Source organism: Salarias fasciatus, chromosome 23, assembly GCF_902148845.1.
Source record: "Salarias fasciatus chromosome 23, fSalaFa1.1, whole genome shotgun sequence".
NCBI lineage: Eukaryota > Metazoa > Chordata > Actinopteri > Blenniiformes > Blenniidae > Salarias > Salarias fasciatus.
Genome location: NC_043766.1, coordinates 32494846 through 32507322, shown reverse-complemented (window position 1 = coordinate 32507322; position 12477 = coordinate 32494846). Strand labels below are relative to the sequence as shown.

General features: G+C 43.4%; 1 protein-coding gene across 1 annotated transcript in view; it reads left to right on the top strand.

The window, feature by feature from the left end:
• Positions 1-927: 927 nt before the first annotated feature.
• Positions 928-12477, top strand: part of phactr1 (phosphatase and actin regulator 1) — a 52750-nt gene continuing 41200 nt past the window's right edge. Inside the window, exon 1 of the mRNA XM_030082466.1 lies at positions 928-1106. Coding sequence (XP_029938326.1) covers positions 995-1106 — 112 coding nt within the window. The 5' untranslated portion in view covers positions 928-994. The remainder of the gene's footprint in view (positions 1107-12477) is intronic.

Sequence of the window (12477 nt, the reverse complement as noted above, 5' to 3'; positions counted from 1 at the left end):
TGGAAGTGACACACGGACCCGTTGACAACGCAACAGTGGTCAAAACAATCCATGTGCTGAGTTTAAAAATCTGTGTTGGGTCTGATGGACTCGAATCCAACACAAGAGTTGCAATAAATAACTCCAAATGTATCATAATAGCCCAAATTGGGTTGCTGATTTCATAACCCAGCGATTGGGTTAACAAAATTACCCAACATTTTTTAGTGTGTTTGTTTAGGATGAAAATAGTGAGTTGGTGGACTGGTTGATTTCTCCGTTGGATGCTCACAGCTCCTCCGCTCATGCAGAAATGTGTTATTTCTATGTTGGATGTACAAAGTGAGTTGGTTGTTTGCGATGGTACCTGGAACAGGGTGACATGTGCGGTTCTCTGACAAGAGGACATGATGAAATACCAATAAGGGAAAATCCCATAGGTCCACAATTTTAAATGCATTTTCATTTGCTTCATTTGCTGTAACTGTTTATTGTAGTGTCTCAAATGGCCTTTTGTCTTTTGTTTTCTCATGTCTTCTTCTCACGTTTGATGTGATCTTGTGTGTTTCTTTGTGAAGCAGTTTGAGTTGTCTGGTGTGGGAATGGTGCGATACAAACCTGTCCAGCCTCTCTCTCTCTCTCTCTCCCTCACAGAATCAGTCTCTCTCTCTCTCTCTCTCCCTCACAGAATCAGTCTCTCTCTCTCTCTCTCTCCCTCACAGAATCAGTCTCTCTCTCTCTCTCTCTCCCTCACAGAATCAGTCTCTCTCTCTCTCTCTCTCTCTCTCTCTCTCTCTCTCTCTCTCTCTCTCTCTCTCTCTCTCTCTCTCTCTCTCTCTACCCCCTCCCCCTCCCCCTCCCTCCTCCCTCATTACCATACCCCGCCCCCCTCCTCCGCCGTCTGCCCGGGCGGGTGCTGGACTGGCTGCTGCCGCTGCTGCTGCTGCTGCTGCGGCGCCGTGTCTCTCGCAGTCCCGCCGGTCTGCCAGTGGACGCTGCCCCCGGCCGGCCGATCATGGCGGCGGCCCCGGAGGAGGAGGTGGACCGCAGGCCGATCCGGAGGGTCCGCTCCAAGAGCGACACGCCGTACATCAACGAGGCGAGGATCTCCCTGCACCTGGAGACAGGTAGGCTGGGCTGCGAGCCGGCGGCAGGCGGGGAGGCGGCGGAGGCTCTGCGGTGTGTGTGAGTGTGTGTGTGTGTGAGAGAGAGAGAGAGAGGGGGTGGGGGAGCTGGTTGGGAAGCGGTCGGAAGCTCTTCCATCAGTTCCCACGCACCAGGCATGACTCCGGGCTTCCATTGTGCAGGATGATGAGACGGTGCCCGCGGTGCTCCCGTGCCGCGCTGCAGCCCGGCGCACCGCGGCCACGCTGTGACTCACGCGCCGGGGAGATGAGCGTCTCCCCGCGCGGCGCGCGGACGGACTGGACCATCGATCCGCGCACACTCCGCCTCGGCTGTCGGAGGCTGCGGCGACATGTGGAACTTGGTCCGCTCGGTGTGAAAATGCAGTTGTTATTTAACGCGCGCGGAGAGGCGTGCCAGACGCGCACCATGCGCCCGCGGACGGAGCGTGCGCGGCGCGTCTGAGCATGAACCTGGGGTTGGTGTTGGGGGCGAGGGGCTGGGGGGGCTGATAAGTGATTGTTGATGGCGTGATGGTGTCTTGATACGGACTCGCGGATGGATGCGGGAATCGAGCGCTTCCTCCCCCCCCCCTGCCTGAACAGCGGCCGCCCGGAGCTGTCCACTGCTCCCCGGTGCTGAAAATGCCACCGTGCACGAGGGGCGAGGGCATTTCTCCACACATGAAAGTACCCTTCTACCCCCCCTTTTCTTCATCAAGGAGCTCCTGCTGGAGCCCGACCCTCCCCCAGAATTGGTGACAAATCTCAGTCACATGGTGCGTGTAGCGTACAGCCTGGCAGTGAAGCCCACATCTCTCCTCTCAGACAACTCTATTCTTGGCTATTGTTCCCACTTTTTCTTTTTTTTGAGTTCATTACTAATACAGGTAGCTGAACAATTGTAAGCAATATATTAAAACCCATTTCTTATATTGCAAATTTAATGTTTGCAATGCTTAAAGCCATTATAATACAATAAAAGCAAGGGCAAGACAACAGTCAATACAAGAAAACAATGAAAAAATCAAAAAGGTCTGTCCATCTTCTATACTGCTTCAGCCTGTCAGGGTCACAGGACGCTGGATCTAGTCCCAGTATACTGTGGATGAAGACAGGATGTACCTGGACAGATCTCCAGTCCATCACAGGACAAACGCAGAGAGACAGACACTCACGTTCACACCTAGGACTTCAGTTCAGGGTTCACCGGTTAACCTCACATGCCTGTTCTTAGACTGTGGGAGGAAACCGGAGTGGCGTGGAGGAAATCCACGTGCACACGGAGAGAACATGCAAACTCCACGCAAAAAGACCCCAGCTGTTACAAAAAATTCACAGGGAGCATCATTAAAGAGGACAGTTCAGACTAACTAAATAACAAAAGTAAGATAGAACTGCTGCTTAAAACCAGATGGTTGAATTTAATGAGGCAGAAGTTAGGCACAAAGTTAGAATAAAAATGCATTCTTAAAATGTTAAATAATAGACAAATACCATCGTCCTGCATTCTGCTGGCAAAAATTCATTATTACACCGTGAAGAATACCACATCACTGTCAAAGAATACCGTGTTGCACTGCATTGCACAGAATACCATAGTCAGAAATACCACATTACTATCAACAACGCACACGATGCTGCATTCTTTTGTAAAAACTGTCATCTTATACAGCATCATACCATCAAAAATACCCAAGTCACAGCAAAAATACCACATTCATGTTTAAATCACAATGCCATACTCCAAAGATGCCATGCAAAGCTGCATTGTACTGTGAAAAAATGTGGTCGTGCTCCCAAGAAAACATAGAATATTCATTAAACTGTTGAACAGACCATGCATTATAATGCCAAACACATCACTGTAGTGACCAAAATGAAATGTTGTTTTGCATTATACTGTCAAAAATGCCATAAACATGACAAAAACCATGATGTTGTGAATAAATGTGGTATTATACTCTTCAACCTAATTAAATATACCTTGCTATACTAAAGCATACTGTGATAAATACCACAGTCTCATCAAGACTGCCACAGCAGGCTGATGAAATACTATTTTATGGTATTTAGCTTTGTTATGCTTCCATAGTAATGTTAGTGTAGAGCAAAATAGCTAACTGAAAATTAAGATACAGAACTAATGAAAGGTCTGAATCAGACAATAATAAATAAATGTGTACATCTGTTTTAGTTAGCACTTATCCTGGTGTTAAGTTTTCATTTCTATGCCTAGACACTTCGAGCAGACTGTGTTTAAGATACCAAACAGCAAATCCAAATTGGTTTTTCTGAAGAAAACGTGAGAAATATAGTTGTTTAATAAAAAAAAACAAAAAAAAAAAAACTGCCCTTGTAAATCTTAATGAGATCAGGAATTACTCACACCCTCTCCTTGTGATATGCCCCCTTTTAGCCTGCTCAGACCTTCATGACTCAGTGGTGTTCAGACCCTCCTACTCATAATCTCTCTCAGCCAGCTCTCAGCAGCCCTCCTTTCTCGTTCGCCTACCGTTAAAGACAGCACCTCCTCAGATTACCCCAATATCGCTGTGGTTTTAATCTTTGTGTCATTACTGAAACCGTCTGCCCACCCGGTCCCTTAATTTCGCCTGGTGCTCCATGTTTTTGTGTGTTTGGCTGCTCCTGTTCAGCGTGCGCCCGGCCCACTGGCTCCTCTTTGAAGTGTGTCACACTCATGCCATCTCCAGCATGCATGTGTTGAGCTCCTTGTCTGGGGTGCATATGTGTGTGTGGGAGGTTGAGTGTGTTTATCACTGTGGTTTTTGCCAGAAGGCCTGTTGTTACTCGCTTCACTCCGGCCTTGTACAACCTCGTTTATTGCAGAACCAGGCTCAGATAATCATCACAGTGCCACTCCGGGCCTGTATTGACCTGATTTGTTTGGATCTAAAGGTGACTCGTTGAGAGTAATTGACCACTTTTAAACACTGAACCCATATGCTGGTCATCAAGTCCAGAAAACTGGATCCAATGTCCAATATAATTTAAAGGTTTACACAGTAGTGTGGAAAATAAAATATTTTACTACAGCATTATAATACGAACATACCATAATAGGGTAAAAAATTGCACGTTTTACTGCTGTATAGCTTAAAAATGCCATAGTTGGGTTTAAAGATACCATGTTATATTACAATATAATACAAAAAATAAATGCCATAGTAGGGTTTAAAGATACCATGTTATATTACAATATAATACAAAAAATAAATGCCATAGTAGGGTAAATATTCCATGTTTTACTGAAATGTAATTTAAAAACACAGGTATCGTTTTAAAAATGACATTTCATTTAGCAATATGATATATATTAACGTGCCATCTTTTGCTGCAATGTAGCTTAAAAATGCTATAGTTGTATTAAAAATACCACATTAAAATATGATTTTTAAAAAGGCCATTGTGGTTTAAACATACATTGTTTTACTGCAATGTGCTTAGAAAAGCCATAGTAGGAAAAAAATGTTTTACTGCTGTATATGGTGTCATATGCCATTGTAGTGTGAAAAATACCTCGTCATCTTTCATTATATTAAAAATGAAACACAGGAGAAGAGTCAAAACATCATATTTTACTGCCACTCAAAATACATTAGCATTATTAACAATACCACGTAATATTATATTAAAATAAAAGGTAGTGTTGAGAATGCATTGCATTGTACTATCAAAAATAAAATTGTTTAAGCCATGTTAAGCTGCAGAAGTACCACAGTACTATCAGCATATCCATGCTTTATTTTGTGCATTAAAAAATACCATATTATGCTTTTTTTTAACTAATCAGTTTGTCCTATTTAATAAATTGATATAACTGGATAAAGTGGTGTTAACAGACGTTTCATTAGTCATTATTTGGGTGTTTCAAGACTTTATGTGAGCTCACGGCCATCAAAACAATGACAGGATCCAGGGAAAAGAAAAGCATATATTATGAAAACATGGTCATATTGACTTGTCTAAAGTGAAAAGGTTTATTATTGATTTCTGATTTTACAAGTGATCATTTAAACGTGTCGTCTGTTATTTAATCCGATGTTAAAAAAATGAACCTCAGCAGGTTAAGACAGTGATTTCAGTCAAGATTTCATGAGGCTTGTACAGAAACTGCAGCTGCTGTCGTGCTCCAACAATGAGAAAAGACTTGGAGACAGTGACTAATGATCCGTGGAGGTGTTTATTTATGGAAAGGGTTCGAAGCGGCACCCGTTTGGACTGGAAAGGGCACATAATTTTGAAGCAATTGAGCAGACAAACAGCTCTGATGTGTTGTAGCCTTTGGAAGTTGTTGCAGGTAATGTGCTTGGCAAACATTTGCCGACTCATGCTTCCAGCGACGCAGGCAGCATCAGCATTTATGCAGGTGTTGTTTGTGCTCCCTTGATGAATTCAAATCAAATATCTACTCCCTCCTCTTGGTAAACATTGTGTTGGTTGATCGGTTCACCACGGCCTCTCTTTGCCAGGTGCAGAGTTTGTGTGTGATCGCGCCGCTTGGTGCCGGTTGGGAGGGATTTTCTGCGCTGAGCTTCAGCGTGTTCACCGTGCACGACAGACTGTCTGTGTTCCTATCCCACCATTCAAGTTGATGCAGTTCAGGATGAGCGGAAAACACACAGCGCACAGCGAGGAAAATGTAACCAGAATTTGTATAAAATGTTAAATAGATTGTAAAGATAATGAAGAATAATTGAGGCCGGTTCAAGAGAAAAAACATCGTTTTGAAAACAATATCTGTTTACACGGAAACTGCAGAAACACTGAAAACAATGTAGCCTGGATGTAGGGCCACTAGTTGGTGCTGTTGAGTGTTTTTATAATGAAATCACACATACTCTATGTGCAGAGAACAATACACTGTAAGCATTAAAAATGGGAGAACAATCCAGGAGAATGTGCACTGGGACCGGGACCAGGACCAGCAGAATCTGGACTGGGAGTCGTGACACTCTGGAGGGAAACATTGCTCTTACTCTTCATCCACTGAGCATGTGCAGAGCAGTTGTTTTCTACAGCCGTGATGCTCGGAGTATCAGTAGCGGCACTTTCCCCATCAACCCAGGGTCGGAGCCCAAGCTTTTCCGAAAGGCTGCAATTTACACAACGAATGAGTGGGAGCATTTTCGAAACGTTCCCCCTTGGAATCCATTTTCAAAAAGTTGCATTTTCAGTGAGCCCTGGTGCCATTGTCATGTGAACGGACCCCTGAAACTCAGCGACAGTTTTCTGTTTTTATCCTTCTCTGTGGCAGCAGTTTTTTAAGGGTGAAGTACAAATACGAATACTAACCTTCAGCTACTTGCCGACAACAACTCCCACCAAATTCCATCCATCCACCTCTGCAAAGCCTCAGCGTTGACACTAGGGGGCCCTCCAACAGCCTTACAGTTTACAGTACACATAAACCAGCATAGGCTGCAGAATGAGGGCACAAACTCGATGTTAACGAGTCAGCGATTTAGTCATGTGTAGCATGTAGCGTCACTGGCGTGTGAGCTCTGAAGCTCTTTAGCGTGTAGCATGTAGCACGACTTGGAGTTACACGCTGATCAGTTAAACTAATAATGAGAGACATCGTTCTAACTCTGCTGGTCCAAATGTCTCTGGTGATTGAAGTTTCTGGTGTTGTACCAACCGTCTTTCTCCTCCTCTTGATACTTTGTCAGAACGTCATTTACAGTCTGTCTTGCTTTCGTTATTCTCAGTAATAATGAAGAATCTCCACACCACAGGCTGTTTCGGAAGCTCCTCCATCAGTAACAGTTCCCACGCATCAGCCATGACTCCGGGCTTCCATTGTGTTGAAATATAACAATTTGTGCTCTGATCATAAATTAGATCAAATTAATTAGAAATATAGAGTGTAAATTAAAAGTAAAAAGCTCGTAAAAAATTTATGGCTGAAAGCTACTTCTTAAGTTAAGTTTTATTTAATCTTAATTAAAATGTGCTCATGCATCGGCAGAGCTGCATGTATTTCGGATGAGCTTTCCTCACTCCGATTCATTTACACCTCTGTGTTTTGGAGTTGCGGCGGGTTCGATTCCTCTTGAGTCGTTTGCAGAGAGCACAGCTCCGCCGCTCCAGTGCTCCCGTTAGAAACGCCCAGACACGCACGCAGGCATCGCCGCTCTCTCATTCATACAGAGAGAACACGCATCTGAATGAAGAGCCGGAGAGGAAGGAGGAGTCTTCGGTGAGCAGAGGGCATACATACAACCGCTCACATTAGCACAGGCCTTGAGCGGCAGACAGCGGGACCTACCTGTGCAGAATACACAAGCACCGGGGAGGAAGCGCCAGAGCTTTTTGCATGCAGAGAGGCAGCTCCCACCTCCTCGCCGCCTCCCACCAAACACACAGACTGCTTTGCACTTCCTCTGCTGGCACGTGGGTCGAGCCATTCGGCGCAGACAAGACGGCCATTGTGCTGGGAGAGAGAGAGACGGTGAGCCGGCGAAGGCAGCTCTGCTGCTTGAGGGAGTGTAAAGGCCTCCTAGCTGCTGGGATGTCGGTGCAGGAGCGTTCACAACCCGTTTGCATTTAAAGTGAAAATGCATCACTTTGTTTCTGTAAAGTTTTGTGCTTCTACAGCAACATTTTCAAAATGAGGTTATTTTTTTTGCTGGGCCAGTATCGGGCACTGTTTGTTTTTGTTATTAAAATTAAAATTTAATTTACTTACTATTGGCCACGGTGTTTTCGTGCACTAGCATAAGTTAATTTTTCCCCGTTTTCCTCTGTTTCCATGGAGACAGACACGGGATGCTTTTAAAAAGTTCCACCAGCTCCCAGCGCCATTATCATGTAAACGGACAATCAAAACACAGTAAAGTTTTGTATTTTCATTGAGTATTATCCGACAGAACACAAAGTTTTAATGTATAGCAACATAAAACTTTAAGTTTTTTACAACTTTGTCCAGACAGATTTGAGATGATAGAATCAAGAGTTTGGACTTGGACTGGCCAGTTTGCCATAATGAAAAAATGAATGACACTATTATGACAAAAATCTAAATGATTGGACTTTTTGGAGTGTTACTCAGATGTCCCACTGAAATATTATGTTTTGTAGAAATAGCATAATGTATCATTTTCAGGACATTATGTGGAAGAAAGCCAATATTTTGACATGTTATTTTTTGAATGTGCATGAAATTGGCCGAAGGACAACAGAAGGGTTTAATAATTCAGACGAAAACTGCTCTTAGTCCACTTTTCTGCTGGTTCAAGCCAAGTCCACCAACATTAGGTCGTTCCTAACAATCTGCTGCATTATTGTGATGTTTCTGTGACACATTAGCTGAGTTGTCAGTGAGAGGAAGATGCTCTAAAATCTGGAAAATAACTCTTCTTGAAATATTTCTCAACCAATGACAACAACGAGAAGCCACAACAAAAAAACAACTGAGATAAAGTACCAACACGTAGACAGTAGCAGACAGCTGTCAGGCTGCTAATGCTAATATAGTCCCTGTTCATACAGGCTAGTAATGCTAACACCTAGAGGACTGAGTAGAGCACCGTCCTGTCGACGAATCTCCTCTTCCCTATCTTGCCAATGCTGGGTATCTCACGCTGCGTCCAAAAACAACAACAAGCGCGCTAACATAGCCACGCTATGGCAACGTCATCACGTAAATTATTGCCAACCCGGGTCGAAATGCCGATTAAACCCTGTCTTAACTACCAACGAGCTCAGTTCTTCAAGAAAGAAAGAAAAAAAATCTTAAAGTGAATTTAAAAGTATCGGTTTCTCGCTTTTGTTGTTTACTGAGCTTTTCCTGGAGCGATCTCATTTGAATTTTAATCCATGTTAATTTTTCGTGTGCTGTGGGTTGTCACGACGATAAACAGCAGCTTAATAAATCAGGAGGATTTTCCATGGACTCTGTTGTTATTGGAGCAAATAAATTTCTAATCAGGTCCCTTTGATAAAGAGATGAACAGTTGTTAGGTGACGTGAAATATTAGCAACGTGTTGATGTCTTGATCAATCGCAGGAGGATATTTGATGTATGGAAATTTTCTTCTGTTAATTGAGTCTCCTTCACAGTCATAAAGAATAGTTTTTGACATAATTACCGTGCAATAGAAATACTGTGATTATGTATGGGAGAGGTTGTGTTTGTGGGTTACTGACACCAGATGCTTCAGTTTGGCCTCAGGGTTAAATGTGTGATGTGGTGGTGGCTGAAACAGACACCAGTCAAGTTATTAAGTCCCCGAACAGTCCAGTGGAGCTTTTTAATGAAGTAATTAATCATAAAATGCCACCAGTCAAATGAATAAATCATTAATTATAGTGAAGATTGCTCCATTTCTTTTTCAAAACAGTTATATTGGCCATTTGTCTTATCTGAGCTTTTGCGTGGTTGAAAAATGAAGTTGTTTTTTTTCAGAATCTGACTTTCAAACACAAGGCAGGAATTTCTTGGTTGAAAAAAATGATGCACTGTTCCATAGATACTGAAACACGGGGAGCTTCAAAATCAACTTAAATTCCACATGCTTTAGCATTTGACATCGATTTAACCCACATACCAATAAGCATGTGTATGTATAAGTACACTACATTCTGTGTGTTGTTGATTCTCTGAAGAAAGCCGGTCTCAGTTCTGGCAGAGCGCCATGGGTTCAGGTCCGCCTTCAGTACTGTTCATTTTATCTGTGGTGTTTTTCTCCTTGATTGAGACTTGCTTTTCGTCAGTTGTGCGACCCCTGTCCGCCCTCCCAGCAATGTGCATTGGCTTAAATCATGTCAGCCATTGTGGTCCAGACCTGGAAAACACACGATTCAAAGTAGAAAAGGAAGCCAGAGATCTGAGCCGGAGCGCTTCTCTCCTCCTCTCCTGCTGAAATATGCAGCTGGTATTAGTGAAGGCCACCTATCAAAACACATGAGCTGCATATGGGAGAGGGGAGTGACTCACATCTCTGTGATATGCAAACACACACACACACTCACACACACACACACACACACACACACACACACACACACACACACACACACAAACACCTGCGAGTGCATGCATGCACAAAGACACATACATGCATGCGCACACAATTATCAGCATGCACAAACAATCATGTGGAACTCGCAAACACACAATCGTCTTCACAGACACGCGCACGAACACACAGACAGACACACACACACACACACACACACACACACACACACACACACGCACACCTGCAGGCTCTGCTGCTCTGTCACTATAGATTAATTCAGCACAGAGTGGCATGGAGTTTTGTGTGTGCGTGCGTGCGTGCGTGCGTGTGTGTGTGTGTGTGTATGAGAGAGAGAGAGAGAGAGAGAGAGAGAGTAGACTCTGGAACAGTGAATGGCAGTAAGATGAAGGGAAGAAGATTTAAGAAGACAAATGTGAGAAGAAAAAAATGAACTCTGCGTTGCCTTTGAACTCACACACTTTCTCACACACTTTCTGTGCCAACACATTTGTACGCAGAAGAAAGAAGAAACCAACAGAGAGCAAATCACAGAGTGTAGCTCATTTTTGTCCCAAAAAACTTTTCTCTAATTTGGATGAGTATCAAACATGTCTCAGACTTTTATTCCCGGTCTTTCTGCTCCTTCTCCAGCCAATTCCACATTTTGTTGTTTTCTGCATAAATAAACTATGTAGTTTAATCTGATCTTTTTCAAAGTTTAAACAAACAGTGTGTTTAACTCAGTAACAAACAGCAACTTTTATCATCTTTATTGAACCTAGTTCTTGGGAATGAAGCCTCAACCAAATTACTCCAAAACGATTAGAATCAAGTCAGAAATGAACAAGTCCATCACATTGTCAGAAAAAATGTGACGTAAAGTAAATTGAATTAGTATGAATAATTATAATCTAAACCCCATCTATGAAAATGATAGAGGTGTCCAGGGATTCCTTTGACACCCCCTTTTAAACAAGTGAAAATGCATCGTTCATGTTTTGGTTTCAGAAAAGTTTCGCGTTCACACGACAATGCTTTGAAAGTGTTGGAAAGAGCTTCCTGTGAGCAGGAGATGTCTGTGCACTTGTCATTGTTAATGTTTACAGGTTCTGTGCTCATGTGTGGTTTCATTACAAAAACAGCTAACAGCACCCACTAGTGGCCCACCATGAAAACCGCATCGTTCTCAGAAGGATTTAATTATTTTTCAGTGATACATTGAACTGTTTGGTTCGCCCAGCCTGGTTCCATATGCCGTCATGGATGCCTTTTTGTTCTTTGTTTGGTTTTGCAATTGATTTTGGGTTGACGCTTGACCGAACCTGCTACACAAATCTCTCCCCGTGAGTTAAAGGATAAGTTCGGTTTAAACAGTTTTCCCGTTGTTTATAGAATGAGGTAGAACAATATACTCACCCAGAAGGCTTTTCTGATCCGAACAGTGCTTTGGGAGAAATTTAGATCCAAAATCAAGCGGCGCACATCCGTATGCGTCTAGCAGACGGGGCATCGGTAACGCCGCTCCTAAAACAGCTTTAATCGTCCAAAACCTCATTAGTTTCACCAATATTTCATCATGGTCCGCTCACGCCACTCTTCCACGACAGCCCGGTGTCGAGATTGTCATATATGCAGATATATGTTAGATTTGAATTTACTACTTGAAATTTAAGGAGTACACGCGTATCTAGACACCTACATTTAGATATCTATATCTAGATGTCTAGGCGGTAGTGTGACGTAAGCGGGAGCTACGGAAGCCGCAGTGTTGTTGCGTGTGTGTTTTTTCGACTGCCGATGCCAACGCATGTTTCTGATACCTATTATACCTGATAGCTGATGTCTATTCGCAGACGTGCAGCGGTTTGTTGCTCTCTGGCCAGCCGTTCTTCTCTTTGCCTCTGCGCTCGCCTTTCGATGAGCTCTTCATCTGTATATTCTGGCTCGAAACTGAAAGGACATCCTTTATATTCAAAGTTCTCGTCCACAACATCTCTATCCGACAGATATTCATCCATTTTACACTAAACTGGAAAAAAAAGCACTGTGCTTAGCTTCAAGTTGAACAGGAAACAATGAGCCGTACTGCGCATGCGCGCGGCAGCCGCAAACAAAGCTTTCAGCTCAGAGGTCAACAAAACAACCAAAACATTTTTCTCTGTAATGTGCTTGAAAGAAGTCCAGAGGTCTTTGGCAGCGTAAGGATGTTTATTCCAAGAGCAGGTATCAGAAACATGCGTTAGCATCGGTAGTCGAAAAAACACACACACAAAACAACACTGCGGCTTCCGTAGCTGTCCTCACACTACCGCCTAGACATATAGACATAGATATCTAGATGTAGGTGTCTAGATACGTGTGCACCCCAAGCAGGGCCGGCCTGGGCT